Source organism: Furipterus horrens, unplaced genomic scaffold (assembly GCF_987537825.1).
Source record: "Furipterus horrens unplaced genomic scaffold, mFurHor1.1.pri manual_scaffold_13, whole genome shotgun sequence".
In the NCBI taxonomy this organism is placed as follows: Eukaryota; Metazoa; Chordata; class Mammalia; order Chiroptera; family Furipteridae; genus Furipterus; species Furipterus horrens.
The window spans coordinates 32,154,161-32,176,891 of NW_028327183.1; the positions used below are offsets into that span (position 1 = coordinate 32,154,161).

General features: G+C 57.5%; 1 protein-coding gene and 1 long non-coding RNA gene across 6 annotated transcripts in view; one reads left to right on the forward strand and one right to left on the reverse strand.

Moving 5' to 3' along the window:
* ZFPM1 (zinc finger protein, FOG family member 1) overlaps positions 1–16,556 on the forward strand; it is a 74,269-nt gene extending 57,713 nt beyond the window's left edge. For 3 of the 5 annotated variants that reach the window (XM_090259631.1, XM_090259635.1, XM_090259636.1), the window contains 6 exons: positions 8,782–8,884; positions 10,673–10,882; positions 13,583–13,816; positions 14,075–14,170; positions 14,261–14,407; positions 14,539–16,556. In XM_090259631.1, coding sequence (XP_090115757.1) covers positions 8,782–8,884; positions 10,673–10,882; positions 13,583–13,816; positions 14,075–14,170; positions 14,261–14,407; positions 14,539–16,322 — 2,574 coding nt within the window. In that variant the 3' untranslated portion in view covers positions 16,323–16,556. The remainder of the gene's footprint in view (positions 1–8,781; positions 8,885–10,672; positions 10,883–13,582; positions 13,817–14,074; positions 14,171–14,260; positions 14,408–14,538) is intronic. The other 2 variants (XM_090259632.1, XM_090259634.1) reach the window with 2 other exon arrangements.
* Positions 1,564–21,587, reverse strand: LOC149994396 (uncharacterized). Its single transcript, XR_016507649.1, has 3 exons — positions 21,436–21,587; positions 2,716–2,810; positions 1,564–1,968 (listed from the first exon to the last, which is right to left on the reverse strand). It is a non-coding gene; the product is annotated as an uncharacterized LOC149994396 (long non-coding RNA).
* Positions 21,588–22,731: the final 1,144 nt, after the last annotated feature.

The following is a 22,731-nucleotide window of genomic DNA, read 5'->3' on the forward strand; positions in this document are numbered from 1 at the left end:
TTGAGGGCTGATGGGATCACAGGAAGAATCCCCAGCTGCAGACCCTTGAACCAGCATTTATAGCCCCTACCCATTCCCATGGGCCATAAAACCTGGGCTGTGGGTCACATTGCATCAGAATCTCTGAACTTGGGCCTGGGCCTCAGGAGATTAGAGAAGTCTCCCAGGGTCCAAATGTGCAACCCAGCTGAGGCCCCCCTAGGCTACACAATGGTGGTCACAGCTGAGCAGCCAGGCACAGAGAGGTAGGCACTTGCCCAGGCCACCCAGCGAGCTGGTAGGAGGCTGGCCCAGGACCAAGGGTGCCCATTTTTGTGGCACGGGGTATAGATCCCAGGATCCCTACCTCATGGCTATTTTGCTGTGTGCTCCCAGATAGGCCCTTGACCTCTCTGAGCTTCTGTTTCCTCACCTTTTGGGACCTCGGGGGGGGGGGGTGTACAGGGGGGCCCTGAAAGGTCCTTGAGGACTGACCTGCAGACCCTTCAGCCTCCCCTCAGAGGAGCTGCAGCTTGTCTGTGCAGTGAAGAAGACAGCAGCAGGCCTGCCACCCAGGGCAGCTGAGCAGGTTAAAGGAGAGATGAGCCACAAGTGGAGCTGGCATCCCTGAGACAGGGGTGACCCTCTTGTCCTGTGGCCCCAAGCTGGCAGGAAACAGTGGAAGCTGCAGGATGGATTTCAGCTTCACGGAAGAAGCCCAATTTTGGCTCCACTGTGGAATGGAGGCTGTGTTGTTATAGAGCAGTTTCTGGAGGCAGTGAGCTTCCTGTCACTGGAGGCATTCAAGTAGCGCTTGACTCTTCAGAGAGTAGGCTGTTGGCGGGGGCGGGGGGGGGGGCAGTTAATAGTTTGAAGGAGGAATGGGTAGGCTGGGAACTCTGTGGCTCTGGTCTCCAAACTCTCCAAGTGTCAAGAAAACCAGTGAGCAGTGACAGGACAAAGGCAGGGTGGCTGAGGAGTGGGGGCCTTAGCATGTCTCTCCCCTGCTCCTCCCTGGGAATAATTGGCCCCTTCCAAGATGGGCAGGTGTATGCTCATGCTAACACGCAGCCCCTCGTTTCCTCCTCCCCCTCCCCCCCTCAGGAGGCAGGGACTGCTGCCCCTGTTCTACAGATGAGGAAATTGAGGTTAAGTGACTTTCCAAAGCCATCCAGATCAAATAACAGAGGGAGAACTGTCTGTCTAACACTAAAGACCCATGCAGGCTCCATAAGGACAGGGCTGAGGGGCCAGAGTCAGGGGTGCCAGCCCTGTTCCCCCCAGGCCTCCCCTCTGGGGGGCTTGTCCTCCTTGGGCCTGGGGAAACTTGGCATAGGCTGGAAATGCTCTCCAGGCAGAGAGATAATGCTGAGGGGAGTGAGTACCAGGGAAGCCAACAACCTTTGAGGCTCTTGTGAGGAGCCGGGGAGGAAGGAGCCTGCCTGCTCTTCCCAGCAGCTTTATCTCCTGCAGAATTAAATCCTTGATTAACCCTTATCTCCCCAGCAGGCGCTATCTCTGCCTTGGCGCCGAGTGTCCAGACGCACCGTACAAGATGATTGATTTCTTAAAGATACGCGTGCCTTTCTGATACTTCATTTATTGTCTAAATATTTTTGCTAACATTTCAGCGGGCCCCTTATCGAGCTCAGCTGATGGGTCCCAGTTCTCTCCCCCAAGAACCTCCTGCCCCAGATCGTCCTATCAACCTCCAGGCGGTATTCACTTTTTCAAGAGGGATGATGGGTCGGGAGGAGGGGTGCTGATGGGGTGTGGTGACCCTTTCCTGCTGGTGGTGGGGGGAGCTTCTTGCAGACTGAAGAAGGGACAGGGTGGCTGGACGCTGCAGGCGGGAGCTTCAGGAAGGACACAGAGCACAGATCCTAGTGGTGGTTGAGAGTTGGTTCTGGCACCAACCTGAGCAGGTCCCTCCTTGATCCAGTAGCAGCTTCCACTGTTGGAAACAAGGGCTTGGAGACCCAGCCAGCTCTAAAATTTGAAGTCAAATACAAAAGGAATGTTTGGGCTGGACAGTGGCTGGATGGTGGCTGGATGGATGGGTGGAGGAATGAATGAATGGGCAAACGAGTGAACAAACTTTCACCCCCAGCTTGGCCCACACTGGCTTGGCCCACCTTTCTGTGCATTTGTACCCCCAGGGCTCACCCACTTGAGCCATAAAGCCATCCTGACATTAGTGAGACCTGGGAGGGACCCCATGGCTGCCAAGCAGGGCAACAGGTTCAGTGGGAAAAGACCCTGCCTGAGAGGTTGAAGTGGGACCCCCTGGGACCTGACCTGCTGTGTGGCCCCAGGTGAGCATTTGCCCAGTAATCAGTGTAGAGGGTCAGCCTCCTTGGTCCTACACCTGGAGTTGGGGCTGGGGCTGGGACCTGGGCTCTGAGTAACTCTCCATGCAGGAGGCCTTGAAGGCTGACATCAGGGGTCACGGTCATGCAGAGGCAAACCGCACAGTGGGGCAAGCCCTGGCCAGGACCCTCTTGGGGGGCGAGCGGAGCTGAGGCAGGATGCCTGGGTACACTCCCAGTGATGTCCCTCTCTCCTTTGATTCTCATTTACATTTTTTTGTAATAGGAAAGGATCCCACCCCACCCCACTCATCACTACACTGCTCCCCCCGTGACTTCTGGGACACCCAGCCCAGGTGCAGGTGCTGCGAGTTCTTTATCTGGGTGGGGATGCACTGCAAGCTACCCTGCATTTTGCTTTGCTCACCTGCTGAAATGTTCCCCAAGCATTTCAGGGTAGCCTCTTCCCCACGGCGCCAGGTGCTGCTGCTAGCTGCAGCTGTCCAGCCTCCATGTTCCTACCTGGAAAGTAAGAGTCAGTGACACATGACATGTTGTGGACTCACCCCGGCAGCAGGTGGTTGCTACCCACTAAGGTCTGGGCACAGCAAGGCAGCATTGAAGCAGGCCTGCCAGCCGTGCCTCCCCACGCCCCTACCCCTGCACTACCTCCATACTTAACAGCCCGGCAGGCCTGTCCCTGCCTCTGGTGCTCCCAGGGTCTCTTCCAACCATCCCAACCTGTCGTGCTCTGTCCAGTGGACCCAGCAGCCCCATGGGCCCTTGCAGGAAATGCCCTGAGGCCATGCTCCCCTCCCCCTCCCACATTAGTGAAGTGTAGCCTGGCCGGGACCCGGGGGTGCCCACAGGTCACGATGACCATGGCAGTCATTCCCCAGCAGGCCCTGGGCTAGAGCTTTACCCTGACACTGTTGACTCACCTCAGGCCTTGAGGCAGCTGTTCCTACAACCCTGTTGTACAAATGGGGAAACAGGCTCAGTGAGGGCCCAGAATGTAAGTTTCCTGTGGCTGCTGTAACAAAGTGCCCAGCCTGGTATCTTAAGCAGAATTATATTCTTTCTCTCCCAGTTCTGAAGCCAAGTGTTGGCAGGGCTGGTTTTTTCTGGGGCTTCTGAAGGAGAATGCATTCCAGGCCTTGCCGCAGGCTCTGGTGGCTGCTGGTGATCCTTGGGGTTTCCTGGCTCGGACATGTATCAGTCAGCCCCACTTTTGCCTCCTCTTCTCTCCTCATCATTGGATTTAGGACACACCTGGATAATCCAGGAATGATTTCATCTGGGTTATCCTTAATTTAATCACATCTACAAAGATGCTTTTTCAAAACAAGTCACATTCAGGTTCCTGGTGGACATTATTGGGGGCCAAATTCAGCCCACTCCACAGAGCCAGCAATCAGCAGAACTAGGGCCAGGCCAGCTTGGACCCTAGTCCTATGTGGGGCAACCCCTGAGGGTGCTCAGGTCCAGACCTGGCTGGAGCACCAGGGTAGGGATGAGAGCAGTGTGGAATGTCCTGCTGGGGACAAGCCACAGACAGGAGACCTGCTGCTGGCCTTCCTGGGTCCCTGGCACCCTTCCCCTCAACGCCTCAGTTTCCCTGTGTGCAGTTGTGGGAGCTGGGGACATGCCACAGGGTGAAGGAGGTGCTGTTGGCCTAAAGGGGCTCTAGCTACAGTCTACCTGGGCTGGCCTCTGGAGACCCAGGAGGTGGTCTCAGCTGGTGTCAGGGACTCAGGACCTCTCCCACCACACCAGAAAGATCCATGCTGAGGGTTGGCAGAGAGGCCTCTCCTTCTCAGCCCTGGTCACCCCTCCCCTGGGACCAGGGCACCAGGCCCACCCTAGTGGCTGGCTCCCTACCTGAGCCATAGGGCCACCCTGAGGAAAAGAGCTGGGGGCCACATGGTCCTCCCCCATGCCCTCTCCTCTCCCCTGTTGTACCCTCCCCTATTGCCCCCCCATGTCCCCTTCCCACTGGTGCCCACACAGTGCCCCTCTTCACCCCTCCAGGCCTCGCCCCACTGCTGTAGCTATGACCACCCACACACAGCCTCTGTCCCTGCCAGGCCTCAGCCCACTCAAACTTGTCCCTGCTTCTCCAGCACTTCCCCTACCCCCCCAGCCTCCGTGGCTTGTTTCTTGATGGCCTCTCCACTCCATCATCCATGCTGGGACATCAGAGACTGCATGTGCTCTTCATGGTGCCCCTACACCTGGCACAAAGCATGCCCTCGGGGATGGTTTTTGAATGAATGAGGAATGAATGAATGAATGAATGAGTAGGAGGCAGTGATTCAATGGAGATCATGCATACCTGGGTTCTAGTCCAATGTGCACAAAGCCACCTCCTGTGGTCTTGGGCACCATTCGCCCCTGTGGGCCTCAGTCTCCTCTCCTGTGAAATGGGTTCTACAGGGTCTGGGGAGACAAGAGGGACCTGAGGCCTGAACGTGAGCATGGGGGTGGGGGGCAGCGGAGATATAGGCGGGGCTTCTCATGATGGGCTGAAGGACAGAGGTTAAGGGGCCCAGTCAGAGCCCACCAGGGCCTGCCCCAGACCAGCCCTCCCACAAACTTGTCTGTAGTAACCTGTGGCCCTGCTGACCTTCTGTAGGGCTGTCTGCTCCCTGTGCCAGGCCACCCTCCCCCAAAACAGGGCCCCCACCTCTCCTTCCATGCGGCTTCATGAGAAGCACCGCGAGGTTTGGGAACAGCCTCAGATAAAGTTGTCACAGCGGATGCGGTGGAGATAGGGTTTCTGATGGTTATCAACAGGCAGAGAATCCAGACACTGACCTCTTTGTTGGGAAACAAGGAGCATTCTCAGACGCACCCAGAGAATTTAAAGTGGCCGCCCGTTATCCTGGGGCTGGGTGCGGCCAGCCTGGAGCCAGGAGGGAGGGGCCAGGGCAACCCTGAGGGGCTGTAGGCAGGTCAGGCAGGTCTTCTCGCTTACTCCTGACAGGGCCTGTCCAGCAAGCTGGACCCAGACTGGGCACCAAGCCTGGGGGCACCCAAGGAGGGAGAGCAGCTGGCAGCACACACACGACTCTGCTAGTTTTGGCAGAAGGGCCAGGGCAGGGTGGGGGGGTATGAATAGCCCCTCCCAAGCTTGCACCCCACTGCCCACAGGCAGGACAGGCCAGGAAGGGGGCATGCCTTGGCCCAGCGCCTTCATCACAAGAGAAAAGGGCTTCTGTTCCATGGGCTGCTTGGAATCAGGAAGAAAACAGTAGGGAAAAAAGAAAGTAACGTGGGGCTGCCCTGTGTTGTGTCAGCCCCTCCACAGTGGAAGCAGAGATTGAAATCTGCCCCTCTCGGGATGGCCTCAGCCCCCAGGGCTGGACGGGCTTCTGGGGCGGAGAGGTGGCCTTCGGGCTGCAGCCAGGAGGCATAAGGAGCCCGCTCTGGACTGGCTGGGGGGCAGGGTAGAGGCAGGCTGGGCAAGGCTGTGCTACATTCCCCAGGAGCCAGGGTGTGGTGGCCCAAGTGTTGCTATTCAGATGGCTGTGCCTCACACTTTCCCAGCCTTCCCCATTTAAGGGAAGGGGGACAGCCCACCCCCGTTTTAAGGGCTGAGAGAATGTGGAGGTGAAAGTCAGTCATACAGCCCCGTATCTCGTGATCTTTCCTTGTGGAAATCAGGTGTGGGGTTTCCCCCTTTAGGCCCCTGTATCCCCTCCTTCCTCACTTGCCCTCAGACAGGGCCTGTCACCTAGCCCAGCCTGGGGAACCACCAAGCACAGGTGCTCAGTACCCATCAAGACACAGAGATGGGCTGCTCCGGGCAGAAGGCACAGAGCAGGCCGGGAGCCTGGCGCCACTGCCTTCTGTTGGCTTAGAATGTACACGGAAAATTAGGGGTTCTGCAGCGTCAGCAAAGCTGAGCGCAGGGCCTTTTATCATGCTGCGAACACGCGCTCCTGAGAGTGATAAGCATTAAACCGACCGGGAGGCTGTCAGTCTCAGTTTGAGGGTTTAGAAATATTGGGACGAATAATTAGATTTCATATCGTTACCGCAGCACCCATCAGAGGATCAAGCAGATTAATTTTTTTCACCCTCCTCCGCTCATTAATATTCATTAGAGACTCAGGAGGCCCAGCCTCTGCCTTGCTGCTAGCCCCGTTGGTTCACCTACTACTGCACCAGCCCCTTCCACCAGTTCCACTTTGCCCCAGACCTGACTCCCCACTGGAACCTCAGCAGACCTCCCAGCCACCAGGGACCCCCAGCTGGTACCCAGCTCCCACTCCCTGCTCTGCAGTGTCACAGTCACCAGGTGTCTATTAAAAGCAGAGAGCCACCTGCCACCAGCCTGCCCCAATGCAGGCTCCTTGGTGGAGATGCCCACAGTTGACATTTACCAACTGCTGGCCTGCTGCCCCAGTGGACACCAGCCTCCTGCGCCCAAAGGCATGGCCCCTGCCTGGTGTGTCCTGCTGGCCAAAGGGAATTTTGTAAAAGCAAGGGTGTTGGTGGTTGGGGCTTGTTTGTCGAGTGCTGGTCACACACCAGACAGGCACTGTTCCAAAGGAGGGCTTCACACAGATTGCTTCTTCCCAATGCCCTAGGAGAAACTGAGTCGCAGAGCCAAGGATGAGATGTGCCTTGCAAGAGGTGGCAGGATGAGGTTGGGTCCAGAGTGAACATGCAGGCTCGAGCCACAGCTCCGATCAGGAGGGGCATCACCTGTTTGCAGAGAGATGCCAAGCCCAGGGTAGTGGGACAGGTGGGACTCTCCCTGACCCACTGGCCACCTCTTCTCTGCTCGCCCATTCCATGACTGAGCCACATAGCTGCTTCGATGACCAGGGAGCCCCAACATGGTTGGGAGTTTACTGGGAGTGCCCAGCACACTGGCCTGATCTTACTGGGTCCCCAAGTCTGCCACAGGATGGGGACAAGATGCAAAGGTAGTTAAAGGGGCTGTTGAGGGGCAATTCCTTGCCCAAGGTCACAGTGGGGAATGTCAAGCTTGGACATGACCCCAATGCCCAGCTCTGGAGCCTCTGTGGTCCTCACAGCCAAAGCCCAGGAGAGTGCCATGGGCTTGGGCCTGGCAGGGAGGTGCCTGGAACCTGTCAGAGGACACCCCACATACCATCCTCAGCCCTGGCCCACGATGGCCGCATTCCCACCAACTGCCATGTGCACCCTATGGGTACACAAAACCACCCCTGTATAGGTGGTATCATTTCCAGGTGAGAGAGCAAGTGACACTGGTTCTTCAGTTAAAGGTCCTGGTATACCAAGTTTCTAAGTAAAAGGCATTTATTTGCATAAAACAAAACATGCCCAAACGATGTATGCCACACCTTCCCATATGTGACTCGGTTGCTAAGCTTATGGACCTTTAGGCAGAGGAGTCTAGAACCAGGGTCCAGTGCTGGGGCTGAGGCCCAAATGGCAGCAGTGGTCACCTCAACTCCTCAGGCAAAAAGGGCCGTGGTTCTGCCCTGCCCACCAGTCAGCCATGGGTCTGTACCACAGCCCCAAGTGTCACCAGGAGCTGGGCCACAGAGTGGGGCTGCAGGTAGCCCATTCCTACCTAGCCAACCATCTCCAGACACCAGGCTGCATTGGGACAGAGGAGGAATGTTTCCTTTTCTCTGCAGGCCACCTCCCTCCAAGGCCCAGCAGCTCTGAGGGCCTTACCAGAGAGCACTCTTCCCTTCCTGGTGCTGTGCCCAGACCCAGCTGGGAGAGTGTTGCTGGACAAGGAGCTGGCGCAAGCTGTCCCTCTCCTTCCCCCCTCCCTCCCCGTGCCTCAATTTCCTCACTGAGATGGAAGGACACTGCCTGCTCTCCAGGCTGGCCCAAGGCCAGGTGGGTGCAGGGCTAGTCTGGGAGCCATGAGGAAAGGTGAGGTACTGAGCCAGCCTCAGCATGGGGACATTGTGCTGCCTGGGGAACTCAGTGAGCTGCTGGGCCCAGGCAGGTGTCCTTTAAATGTCTACCATGTTCTGGCCCCAGGTTGGTCTAAACAAAAGTGGACATGCCCTGCCCTGCAATGGGGCAGGAGCCCCACTGTCCAGGAGGACATGGAAGCCCTCTTCTCAGGACACACCATCTCCTCAGGACCAATCTCTGCCTTGGCCCACAGAGGCCCTGGGGGCCCTCATGGGAGGAGCCTGTGCCTGGTACAGCAGCCCCATGGGTGCTCATCATAGCACCCAGAGACCTGCTAAGATGGGGGCAGGGGGTGCAATAAGGAGAGAATACAGGTCTGGATGTGAATCCCTCTCTGCCACTGGCTGGCTATGTGACCTTGGGTTATGTTGCATGATCTCTCTGGGCCTCAATTCCCAAAAGAACCTGGCGTTTGACCCCTGAAAAGTGTCACCAGCACAGCACTTGATAAAGAGCAGGCCCACAACCTGCCATCCCACCAGGTGGTCTCCCTGTGGGGGTTCCCAGCTAGGCTCTCCCTTTGCTGTGTCCTTGCTGACCCCTCCTTTCTGACCCCCAGAGCCCCACCCCAGTGCTGCTGCTGGAGGACAAGGCCTGCTGGCTGCGGACACTGCCCCGGGCCCTGACGGAGGCTGAGGCCAATGTGGAGATCCACAGGAAGGGTTGGTATCTGGCGCTTCCCTCTCAGCCTTCCGGAACGTGGAGGTCCTTTGGCGCTCCCTGGGCTGGCTCTTAAAGGGAAATCAGCCTGTTCTGAGCCAGCCGATAGACTGGCCACCACATTCCTAGGACCCCAATTAATAATGTCCATATGGGGGGAGGGCATTTGCCCTGGGATGGGGGCGCAGGGTCTCAGGAAGCCAGGACTGCTCTCAGGGTCCCTGGGACACCACCAGGGCAGTGGAGGAACCCAGGCCAGGGAGCCCAGGGGCCCGGGCCCAGCACCACTTGCCAGCTGGACCAGGGCGTACACATTCTGGCCCACTCCTACCTCTCCGCCCCTTCTGGAAAGAGGGGCCCAGGAGAGAGGGGCTGGGCGGGTCGGAGCGGGAGTAAGATCGGGGTTCTTGCCCCCCTCACCTCAATTCAGAGTTCAGGCCACTCAGATGCCGGGGCTCCCATGTCCATCACTGTAGCCCTGTCTGCCCTGGGTGGTCTTATTCCTGAGGAGAAGGTAGCGTGACCTTCCCTGTGTGTGAGGGTCAGGGTGTCAGGGTGGTGTGGAAACCCCCTCCTCTATTACAAATAAGAAGGCGCGGGTCCCAGGGATGTGGAGACAGATACACGACAGCTTCTACAGACAAGCAGGGCTGTTTCCATGTGGCCAGCCAGGAGGACCGTGTGCCTACTGACCACAGGAAAGCCACCTCCCTCCCCTGCAGGGGAGCTCTGCTTTAATAAAACATCCTGAGAGGTGTCACTCTCACCACCACCTCCTAAGCACACAGCACATTTGGCTGAACACCCCAGTGGAGGCAAAGCTCCATCCTGAGGGTGGCTCTGGTGTCCAGAAAAGAACCAAAGGCCATTGGGGACAGGCAGCAGCCTTGTGACCAGCTCCTCGGCCTGGCCCCTACCCATGTGGGGGCTGCCAGGGCTTGGCACTGGGACAGGTGCTAGGCTCAGCACTTGGGGACCTGCCCTGTCAACCCCATGCACCTTGGCCCAACACTTCACCCTGTGTACCTCAGTTTCCCCATCCACAGGGGTGAGAACCCTGGCCCCTCCTCCCCACTAGGGGGTACTCTAAGGACCCAGAAAGCAGCTAGAGGCCTGGGTATTGGCAGCAAAACAAGTAGTCTGACATGAGATTATACACCAAGCCAAGACATGAGCAAGTTGGCACTGCCTGGCTCGCCCTTCCTCCTAGTCTGATCAGCAGGGCTCCAGCCACCTGTGTCTGCCCAGGCAGGACAAGGGTCCTTGCAACTAGTCAAATGGCCTTATGCTGAACACTGGAGGTGGACAGTTGGATAGCTCACTGGGGTCCTGTTGGCCAAGGTTGCCCCCTGCAGGCCACCTTGGGAACAGTGCACCCGCAGAGTTGAATGGAGCAGGCAGGTTGGTTCAGTGTCTACCAGGCCCTGCCCAGGTGCTCTGCCACCTGTCCTACATGCCATCCTGCTCCTGGTAAATAGAACAGCTCTTCTGGCCACCCTCAGGGCCCTCCAACTCGATGGGCTCAAGGCAAGGAAGCCTAAGGCTTTGGCAGACCACCACAGAGTTTTCCCAAGGAGGCAGGACAACGTGGAAATAAACCAGCCACAGCTGTGAACAAGGCATGGCCACTCCCTGACCCAGGCTGTAGCTCCATCCCCCACCTCCAGCTTCAAAACTCTGGTCTCTAAGATGATGTGCTCAGCAGGATATGAGGGGAATCTTTGCAGAGCTGGTGTGGTGGGCCTGGGGCTGCTGGCCCTCCCATCAAGGGAGTCCTCTAACCCTTGCAGATGAAGCCCTCTGGTGCAGGCTCACCAAGCCAGTGCCAGCAGGTGGGCTGCTGAGTGCGCTCCTCGTAGCTGAGCCCCACAGCACCCCCAGCCACCCTGTGAAGAAGGAGCCAGCAGAGCCCGAGTGCCTGGCCCCCTCACACACTGACATCCAACTCCTGCCCCAGCAAGCCGGCATGGCGTCCATCCTGGCCACAGCGGTCATCAACAGTGAGTACCACCCTCATGCCCCTGCCCCCCATGCCGCATGGCAGCGCCAGCACGGACCCCAGGCACAGGGCTGAAGGTCGTGCTCAGAAGCACAAAGATCTGTGACCACTGGGATCTGAGCAGAGAAGAAAGTGAGCTGCAGTAGGCATGTATGGGGAGCTTGAAAGTGGGGTCCCAGGAAGCGGGGTGGGGTGGGGCTCTAGGCTCCAGCCAGAACATGAAAATGATGTGGTTGGCTCAGGAACAGCAAGGGGGCAACCGGAGTAGGCTGCAGAAAGGTGAGGCAACAGCACGTGCCTAACTTGGGCAGAGAGGCCACAGGGTCCCCAGGACTCAGGTCAAGAAAGGGCCAGAAAGCAAGCACAAACCTGAGCCTGTGCCTCCCCTTTTGGAGCAGAGCAGGTTTTTCTGTTTCTCAGCTTCTGCTGACGTTGAATTGCCCCTGGCCCTGCCCAGAGAGTTTGACAGTTAAATAGAATTCACTCTTTCCACAAATACTCGTTTAACATCCACACTGAACCAAGCAGTGGAGGCAACAGGGTCACCAAGATGGGGTGCTGGCCTACTCTGAGAGGCCCACCACATGAGAGGTGGCCTGACTTAAGAGGTGGTGGCAGTGGTTGCAGGTGAGGGTACACCCGTGAAGGAAAGCAATGATGTAATCAGTCGCCAGGCTACTTTAATGGAGATGCTCGGGAAAGCTGTTCAGACAAGAGAACAATCAGGTTTGGACCTGCACGCCAGGAAAGAGCAACTGAGTGGTTGGTCACCCACCCAGGCCCAGGAGGCGGTCACTGGCTGGAACCTGGCAGTCCAGCAGGCATGCCAGGGGGCTAATCTCTGAGGGTGGTTCCAGGCAAGAGCCAGATTTCTTCTCAAAGCAAAGAAGCCTCACTAGAGCATTTAAGCAGTGAAGGATGTGATCCACTGGCTTTAAAATCACCCTGGCTGCTGGGTGGCAACTGTGGGGTCGCAAAATTTTAAGTCAAAGGCGATGATGGCTTGATGCAAGTGGATGCAGCTGAGACAGAGCCAGATGTGACACTGGAGCCCACAGGGACCAGCCTGCTACGGTTGGGCCAGTTAAGGAGGCAGCAGCAAGCAAGAGGCCAGGAGCTTTGCTGTGGCCATCTACTAGGTGGATGTTATTAGCACCGTTGCCAGTGAGGGGGTCAGAGAGGAGAGCCCTTCTGAGCATCCTGACCCAAAGACAGCTGGAGAACATATGCTGGGGCTCAGGGCACAGTCAGAGCTCCACAAGCTCCCTGGGGAGCCCCTCTCTTGATACTGTGGGCACCAGCACAGTTCCCAGCACTAACCTTGTAAATACAAAAACAAACCTACCTGTGGCTTCAGGTCCCCAACCAAGCTCAAGATCTCAACTGGTAGAGAACAGAGCTGCCTTAAGACCCCAAATGAAAGGGAACTTGTAAAGCAGAGAAAACACAGCCAGAAGGAAACACAGCCAGAAAAATTGCAGGTGTAGGGCACCAGGGGTGGCCACCTCACCCAGACAGATAATGGTACTTAAATTCTTAAGGAGAAGTGGGGAAAGCAGCAAACTGGCAGCCTTCTGGGTGGAGGAGGGGCACCTGTGCAATAACTAGGGACCCAGGACAAACATCGAAGAGGCCAGGTGGAGAAACACATTCTAACCTGCAGAAGTAGGAACCAGATCATAAGGAATCCTGGGACCCTTCATTCTACCCTAAGGTGCAGAACAAGCCCTTCCCTGGCCATCTTCAGCCAAGGGGCAGAGACACATAGAACATTCCTTTAAATTCTGCTATACAGACACACTTAAAACCAGAAAACTGATGAAGCATCCATCAGAGAAATCCTCACCTGCTGGCAAAATCAGCCCTGCAATCCAAGCTCCAAAAACTGAAAAATTAGAGGCAGCTTATTTGGGGTAAATTTGGTGGATTCATTAATGTGAGCATTGTCAGTAACTGATGTGAAACCATGCAGATGTATGGGGGATGACAGGGGAACAGGAAGGACTCTTCTTGCATCTCCTAGCCTCACCCTTTTCCCACTCCCACCCCAGAAGTCAACCAGAACCATGTTCAGCTTTCAACCTTGTGCCTGAGTGCTTGGGGATTCATGCATCTGGTCCCTATGCACCTGGGCACTCACACACTTGTTCACACGCACATGCCTGTTCCATCCTCTACAAGCACCCAGTTCCACACCACCCCTCACAGCCCCCTTGCCGGCACACATACACCTGCACACACTCACCACCTTCACCTGTAGGTGGTCACCCCCACCGAAAAACTGACACAACCACATCCTAGACCGCGGTCTCACTCAAGCAGGTGCCCACTAGCATGTCCACGCTCCTCCTGTGAGCACCTCCTGAGGCCACGGCATCTCCTTATGGGGCTCTATTGGAAAGCAGCATGGACAGCATCCTGGGGGATATTCAGAGCTCCTACCCACATGGCCCCACAGCACCATGGAAATCCATAGAGAGGGCACCCCAGGTTGTTAACAAACAGATTAGAAAGAGCAGCAGTGATGGGATGGGGAAGGCCAGGTCACAAACTTCACTGCTCAGAGCAGGAGGACGCAGGGGGCAGCCAGGGAGGAGCCCTCACTTTGCAGAGAGTAAACTGCCTCATCCTAGATTGCAGGCAGCCCCCCTCTGCTTCCGGAATGTTCCCCTCAGGTGTCACCCACCTCTTGCCCCCACAGAAGATGTCTTCCCCTGCAAGGACTGTGGAATCTGGTACCGCAGTGAGAGGAACCTGCAGGCTCACCTCCTGTATTACTGCGCCAGCCGCCAGAGTGCCAGTTCCCCTGCCACAGCTACTGCTGACGAGAAGCCCAAGGAGCCGTACCCCAACGAGCGCATCTGCCCCTTCCCCCAGTGCCGAAAAAGCTGCCCCAGTGCCAGCTCCCTGGAGATCCACATGCGCAGCCACAGTGGTGAGGCTCCACGCCCCCCCAGGACCCCAGCCTGCTTGATGATAGCGCGTGCGTGCCCACTGCGCCCAGGCGACAGATGCGCCTGTGTGGTCCTCCCACCATACCACACAGCCTCCCACTGCTCCCAGGGCATGAAGCCCATCTGTGGCTGCCTGGATGGTCAGCTCGGGGCTAGGCCCGGGCCGGGATCCTGGGAGGCTTGAAGAGCCCTCCACACATGGCCCGTGTCATGGCCCCTCACTGGGCCCTGTGTTCCAGGCGAGCGCCCATTCGTGTGTCTCATCTGCCTGTCGGCCTTCACCACCAAGGCCAACTGCGAGCGGCACCTCAAGGTGCACACAGACACACTGAGCGGTAAGCAGGCTGGGAAGGGAGCAGGGGGCAGCACTGGGTATCTGTGGAACCCACTGGCTCCAGAACCCTGACACCACAGCCCATCTGCAGGTGTCTGCCACAGCTGTGGCTTCATCTCCACCACAAGGGACATCCTCTACAGCCACCTGGTGACCAACCACATGGTCTGCCAGCCAGGCTCCAAGGCTGAGATCTACTCGCCAGGAGCTGGGCACCCCTCAGCCAAGCTCCCCTCAGGTGAGTCCCAGGGGCCCCTCTGAGGACTGGGGAGGGGCTGGTCCACGAGACAGCCAGGAGTCAATTCAGCCATGGCCCCCTACCACCGCTGCCCAGCCCAGTTCTCCCTTCCCGCCCTGCCCCTTCCTCAGGTCTGGCCCAGGCAGGTCCTGCTCCAGCCCTGAAGTGTGGCCCTTGGGGTCTTCCTGCAGACAGTCTGGCCAGCTTCCAGCAGCACACGGCCCTGCACGGCTCCCTGGCCTCCTCCGACCTGGGCCTGGGGTCCACCCCATCACCAGGACTGGACAGGAAAGCTCTGGCAGAGGCCACCAATGGAGAGGCCAGAGCGGCCCCCCAGAATGGGGGCAGCGGTGAGCTCCCGGCGGCACCTAGGAGCATCAAGGTGGAGGCGGCCGAGGAGCCTGAGGCGGAGCCAGGGCCCCCAGCCCCTTCATCGCGGACGCCCTCTCCGCCCAGCCCCGCACCAGCCAGGATCAAGGCTGAGCTGCCCAGCCCCACGCCAGGCTCCAGTCCTGGCCCCGGTGCGCTGTTTCTGCCACAGTTCCCCGCCGCGCCCCCCGCCTCAGAGATCTTGGCCAAGATGTCCGAGCTTGTGCATAGCCGGCTGCAGGTGGGGGTGGGAACGGGGGCGCCAGCAGGCCTACTCGCCCGGGCCCCCAAGGGCGCTACGTGCTTCGAGTGCGACATCACCTTCAACAATGTCAGCAACTTCTACGTGCACAAGCGCCTCTACTGCTCTGGCCGCCGCGCGCCTGAGGATGCATCCCCGGCTCGCAGGCCCAAGGCGCCCCCCACCCCTGCGCGCGCGCCAGCTGCCCCGCCACCTGCCGAACCCGACGCGCCAAGCACGTCGCCTGGACCCGGGGTGCGCGAGGACCAGGCGGAGGACGCGACCACACCGGAGGCTGAGACGGGCGGCCGGGGCAGTGAGGGCAGCCTGAGCCCGGGCAGCGGGGCGGACGAGGAAGATGATCCCCGCCGGACGCTGTGCGAGGCCTGCAACATCCGCTTCAGCCGCCACGAGACCTACATGGTGCACAAGCGCTACTACTGCGCCTCGCGCCACGACCCGCCACCGCGTCGGCCGGCTCCCGCCGCACCCTTGGGTACCCCTGGGATCCCTGTGCAGGCACCGCCACCCGTGCGCACCCGTAGGCGCCGCAAGCTCTACGAGCTGCAGGTGGCCAGCCCTGCCCCCGCAGGGCCAGGCCCCGCCCCCCCAGCGCAGGCTCACGCCCTCGAGCCACCGGCTTCTCAGTCCCCGCGTCCTGGAAGCGGAAACGGGTCGGACCAGTCCGATGGCCCCATAGATCTGAGCAAAAAGCCGCGGCGCCAGGCCTCCGCCGCTCCTTTGCCCTGCCCCACGCCTGTGCTACCGGCGCTTGCCGACTACCACGAGTGCACAGCCTGCTGCGTCAGCTTCCACAGCCTCGAGGCCTACCTAGCGCACAAGAAGTTCTCGTGCCCCGCCGCACCACGCCGGCCGCGCGCCCCCGAAGATCCTGCTGTCGTGTGCCCCTACTGCCCCCCGAACGGCCTGGTTCGTGGAGACCTTGTTGAGCACTTGCGCCTGGCGCACGGCCTGTTGTTGGGCAAGCCCCTGGCCAGCCCCGGCCCCGGCGTGGAGGCCCGGACGCCCTCACCGGCCACCCCCCGCGATGGCCTTAACGGCCAGGAGCCACCCACCGGCCCTCCTGACAGTAGTCCCCGGCCCGGCCCACCCCCGGCCCCACCAACGCCTCCTTCCCACTCGGACAAGGGCGTCCAGACCCCCAGCAAGGGGACGCCGGCTCCCTTGCCCAATGGCAACCACAGGTATTGCCGCCTGTGCAACATCAAGTTCAGCAGCCTTTCCACTTTCATCGCCCACAAGAAGTATTACTGTTCCTCACACGCCGCCGAGCACGTGAAGTGACTGGCGGCCACACTACAGACGGGAGACCGCTTCACACGCCCCACTGCTCTCCAGGAGCCAGGGCCTTCTGGCCTGCCACTCATAAAGACAGAATCACCCCCAGAGGCCCGGATATTGGTGACTCTGGCTCCTGGGAAACGCACTAAGCACAGGCCTCAGCAGGGGGGGCTGCAGATGGCAGCGCCCACCTGGACCCTTGGCACTTAATAAAGAAGTTCAGTTTGATGAGTAGAATGGTGGAGCAGCCTAGTTCTCTAAGCAGAGGGCCCTGCAGGGTGGGGACACATGCTGGCCAACATCTTAGGCAGTCTGTGCACCAAGCCTGTAGAGACCCACCACCGCCACCTCCAGCATACACACAGGCCACCATAGTCTGGAGTGACCAGGTCCCTGGCCAGAGTCACACGGTTAGTGGCCCTAAGAGCTGGACCCAGCCCCAGGTCAGTCTGATGCAACCACACACAATGAGGACTGCTCCCCTGCCAGCTGCTTTGTACCCACCTGAGGCACAGAGGGAACAAGGACTGCCCTTTTAGGCCCCCGAGAATCCAACCAGAAGCTCTGGTTTGGCCACCAGATAACAAAACAAAGGGCTTACTCTTACCCACCAGACAGCCTTCCCACCCCACTTGGTTCTGGGGCCTGGATGTCACCTGTCCAGTCACAGGCCACCAAGGTTCCAGGGATGTGAGCATCTTGGGAAGAATGAAGCCCTATTGTTGCCACAGCTGGTGGGAGAGGAGGGGTAGTCAACAGGCACCAAGGAAGAAGGCGGATAAGAAAGAGGATACCAAAGGCCACAGTGGCCCCTGGGACCAGGGGGACAAATCCTGAACTGGGTGTGGCATGGTACCCATAGTGGCTGCAGTGGGGGCTGAGGGACAGGAACACTACACCCCCAGTCTGCTCTGCTGGTGCTGTGAGGGGTGCTCGTGGCATGGTTGGACCAGACGATGCTAGGCCAGACCCAAGCAGAGTCTAGCTATGGTCTTGCCATCTGGCAGCTGGGTAATTGTGAGCACCCTCCAGACTGGTTTCCCTGCTTGAAAATGCACCATCAGTCCTTTCCAACTTTGCCTGAAGTAACAAACAGTTTCACTCAGCAGCCTACAGTGGATAGATGTGAACTCTGACCTTTGACCTTTCTCTGACTTTTGAGAGGTGCTTCCTGCCACCCACCCAGATTCAGTCTCCATGGTATCATCCACAGGCAAGAGCTTGCTCTGAGCTAGTCCTGAGTACCAAGGCTTGACCAGACAGGGTCACTTGGCCAAGGCCACCAGACAGTCAGGGTTCCCACACCCTCAAGGAAGGGTTGGGAGAGTGTCCTATGGGAGCCAAGCTGCCTTTCTTGTAGATACCTGTCCTCCAAAAGACCAACCTGGCCTCTGCCCTCCTAGTGTGGGGCAGGGGAGGCGCACAGACCCTGAGCCCTGCTTCTTATTTGCAATGTTCTACATGAATTTGCATGGAGAGCTCAGGAAACTCCGCCTCTGAGCCAGACCACTGAATAAAGGCAGGCACTCTGATATCCTCACACATTGTTCTTTAAAAAATTAAAACTAACAGTGAGTTTTAATGTGTATAAATTTTAAAATAATTTTTCTTAAAAGATGCTGGAGAACATCAGAGATATGGCTTCTTATGAGCAACAGATGTTCAAAAGGGGGGGGGAAATGCAACACAGATTCACAAGGTGAGGGAGACCAGCGTCCAGTGTCTTCATCTCACCTCAAGAGCCATACCCCATCCCCACACAAAGTGACTAGTGAAACCGGAGGGCAGATGTGAATGGAAGACAGCACTGTGCAGACAATAACCTCAGTTTCCATACCTGTAAATGTGAGGGGGGTGTTGCTCAGTGGTTCTGCAGCCCCTTCTGAGTGCTCAGTTCAGCAGGCAGAGCCAACCCTGACCTCTGCCCCAAGCCTGAACACCTGGCCCTGTCACCAGGGAGGTCCTGGACCCTGTAGCCCACTGCCCTCATTCCAACCTGAGGAGGGCCCCACAGTGGGTCAGCTGGAGTCTCTAGGGCAGCACCACACAGCTAGTTAAGGATTCTGCAACTGGGTCCTGGGTTCCCCCACTGCTTCCCCGCTCCCAAGGTAGTGCTGAGCACCCTACTGCACCTGCGCACGGTGCAGAGCCCATCTCCACTCCCTCCTTCCTCAAACACCAGGTTTCCCACACCCTACAGATCCCATCAGTGGACCCTGCCTCCTCAAGCCCCCCCCCACCCCACAACTCCACTCCCTACACCAGAACCTGCCACCCTCACTACAGCCACTGTCCCAGCTATAGCCCAGGGACAGCACCCAGGCCTCCTTCCCACTTCTCTTCAGGAAACCTGATGCTTCTGCCTCCCAACTACACACCCTTCACTCCCCTAGCCTGCTGCTTCTCTAAGCGAGGAGAGTTTAACGCTCTCAGAGCCCCTACCTCCCAGTGTGCATAAGGATTCCCATACCCCTAAATCTCTCTAGCCCAGCCATGCCTCTTGTGAGTGCCAGATCAGTCTGCCCGCTGCCCTGGATATTGTCCTGATGTCCCTCAAGGGCCCTGAATGTCCAAGGCTGAGTCCTGCAACCTGCATCTTCTCCTTGCCTCTGTGCAGAAGTTGCCATCCACCCTGACAGAGACCACGCCTCATTGGCAAAGCAACTCTTGATTTCACCAGACCTGCCTCTCCCACCACCATCTAGCTTCCAGGTCTGCAACTTTACCTAGATTCTCCCTCAGTTGCCACTTTCAAACCTCTGAGCCAGTCTGCTTGGCCCTACCTCTCAGAACTACTGCTGCCTCACCTGTGCCCTCATCCACACTCAGTCCAGCGGACTGGCCACCACTGCTCATCCCCACCTTGATCAGGCCCTACTCAAGCCTTCAGGGACTCCTGCCACACAGAGGTGGCCCCCAGGCCCTCTTTACCATACCACACCCTGTGGTCCTATTTACCTAGCTCATGTCCGCACGTCACCAGTCTGCTCCTCCAGAAGGACTGCCTTTCTTGTCACACTGCTGTCAGTTTAAGGATCGTCTCTGACCCTCCTTATCACCCTGTTTATTTTCCCCATAACCATTAGCACTCTAGAAATCCGGTTTTATTTTGCCACCCCTTGCCCCTCCCCGAGGACCTCATCTGCCTTGACCACTGCCTGCTGGGCATCTGGCCCATGGCCTTACACCAGAGAGGGTCATGCAGTCACTGAAGTCACAAAGGAGTGAAAGAGCCAGCAGACAAATGAGTGGGTCCCCCTTCCCCACACCCTGATGGTCAGTCTACAGCCCATCCCCAAAGTCAGCCTATTTATCCCTAGGCTTCTTCCTCTGCCCTATCCTTCTACTATACTCATTGCTCCCCCCTGGAGCCAGCTCTGACCAAGGACATCATATAACAGCTCTTTGCATACATGGTCCATGTTCAAGGCCACCATTCAACCCCATCTCCTCCTAACAGGGCCAACCACTCAGAGCCTGTGAGGGTACTAAGTGATCGACCCAGTCCCAGGTCATTACAATCCACAGACATGTGTACCCACACACCCACCTACACCCATCCACCCACACACACACCCCCGCACGCCCACACACCCCTGCATGCCCGCACTCACACACGCCTGCGCAGACACACACACACCTGCACACTCACATGCCTGCACAGCCACACGCCTGCACACCCACACCCACACACACACACACATACACCCACATACCCACACACCCCTAGAGACAGCCTAGCTCTAGGAATTGCTGCAGGTGGACATTCCTGGCAACAGGGATCAGCAGCAACTCATTTACATGGGCCAGCAGGCAGGTGCTGGGAGCTTGCTGACCTCACACTTCGGGCTCACCAAGCCTGTGGGCCCTTTGTCTCCTGAGGAGACAGAAGGAAAGGGGTGGGAGGGGACAAGGAGGGATGGGAGTTGGCCCATCATAGCCAAGAATGAGCCTCAGGAGGACACGGAGATCGACTGGAGATCAACCTCACAGAGTTTGGGAGAATCTGTCTCCACAGAAAAGGAAGGAGCTGCAAAGATGACCAGTCAATGAGGAAGGGACCTGGACTGGGGCTGGCCTTGGGTGAAGGGAACGCAGAGAAGGCAGAATCCCAGCAGGTGCCAGGCCATAATCAAACTGCTTCCACAGTGCCCAAGGTATGGCTTGTCCTCCTGTCACTGCACTTTTTTTATTATTTTAATTTATTGATTTTCAAGAGAGAGAGGAAGAGGGGAGAGATTGAGTGAGAGAGAAACATCAAGTTGTTGTTCCACTCACATGCATTCATTGGTTGATTCTTGTATGTGCCCTGACCAGGAATCAAACCCACAACCTTAGTCTATCAGGACCATGTTCTAACCAACTGAGCTACCCAGCCAGGGCCCTCCTGTCACTGTTCTTATGGAAGGGGCAGCAGGCTCAGAGAGGGTGCAACTTGCTGCACACACCCCCACTGTGAGGAGTGCTGAGAGCGCTGAAGCAAACTACACACATGGACCCAGACCACCCTGGCACAAGGCCACCTGCACGTCAGCCACCTCCTGGCTGCCACCAGGATGCCCTCTGCACCAGGGCCTCAGTCTGGCTCCCAGACCTCCCCTCACTGGGGCTCTTGACGGTGGCAATTTAGAACAACAGAATTTGCCTGCACGTCCTTCCTGCCCGGCCAAATCAGGCCTCTCTCCCTTCACCTGACAGCTGCCTCACTGCTGGGGACAACTTAGGAGAGAGGTTCCCTGGGATGCAGTCGGCCCCAGTTCCCTAGAGGCCTCTACTCCCATCAGCATCACCTGAGCCAGTGGGGAATCGATATTCCAGGGCCTCCCAGAGGGGCTGAAACAGTCTGGGCCTGAGAATCTGCTCCCAGAAGATTTTTCTCTAACAAGTTTGAGAAATCCCCACATAATAGGAGCATAGACTGTTAGCATCTTTCATAAGAACCTAGCAGGTGCAGATACATCCCTGCTGAAGGGACCCTTGTCAGCTGGGGCAGGGATGGGCAGGAAGGTGGCTGGATCCACATCTCAGCCTCTTGCAACCTGGGGGGTATCATGAGACCACTGCTTTCCCCTTCACAAAATATGCTGTTGACTACCCCAATGTCCCGAACACTCACCCTGATACCTTTCTGCCCTTCATCCATGACACAGATGAGCCTTTGAGCCCTGGCCCTGCTGAGCCTGGACTACACCAGTGCCCAGAATAGCCAGTGATGACAGCTCCAGCCCCAAACATGGAAGGACACCCTGTGCAGAGTGCTGCTGCCCTTCCCATTCCAGATGACAAACTCGAAACGAAAGCACCAGAGTCCTCCCAGCCACAGAGCACTGCTCGTAAGAGCTGGTTTGAGGACCCACAAATTTGTTTCCACCCATGAATGCCCCATGGGGGAATTCCCCCAGCGGTGTTAGACTTTAGGTGTGTTCCTCACCACTCACTGAGGGGAAATGCAAGTGCACCAAGGCACGGGATTCAAACACAGGCAGCAGGGATATAAAAAGCTTTAAGGGATGGTGTGATTGGCAGAATAATGGTCCCAAAGCTGTTCACATCCTAAGCATGTGTGAATATGTTTCCTTACACAGCACAGAACATATGAATATGTTTCCTTAGATGGAACAGGGTAATTGAGGTTGCCAACCAGATGACCTTGAGACAGAGAGACTGCAGAGGTAGAAGCACATACAAGGCCCAACAGGGCCTGGGCAAACTGTCTGCTCAGACAAAGGGTGGGCCCCCCAGAGACCCCGGCTCAGGGGGCATGAGAAGCCAGCTGTACTTTCTGCCATCCATGGATGGTGTGCCTATCTGAACCTGAAAGCCAGACTCAATCCCTTCCCCTAAAGGCTCCTTGAAGGAGAGCAAGCTGGAAGAAAGAAGATGTCTCAAGTTCTGCAGTGGACAGAGTTTGGTCCTAGGTTCCCCCTGCGGAGCGTGGCCTGAGCTTACCCTCCAAACCTTTGAGACCCAAGTAAATGAGGTATAACCAGAACTGCAGCCAACCCTCATCCAACTCAGCTCCTGGTAAGATCACAGGTAGCAGATCTGTGGAGGCTGGGCAGAGGGATGGGGGTGAGAAGGGGCTGAGAAGCAGAGAAGCTCCCCAAGATGCTGGGTGCTTGAACCCAGAACCCAGCTGGAGGCTTAGATCAGCAGCTGCCCCCAAAGTAATGCTACACCCACGGGGCCTCGCCAGACAACTGGACACTTCAGCTCCACAACAGAGGACAGGGTGGAAAGAAAAGGACACACACCTCTATGTGCTTTTATATCAGCAGTTCTCAGAGTGTTTTTCAAGGAACCCTAGGGAGCCCCAAGATGCTTTCAGATAGTCTACAAGGCCCTATTTTGATCCATATTTGCATGAATGGCACAAAAGCCAAGGTGGGTAGGACAAGGGGACCTTAGCACA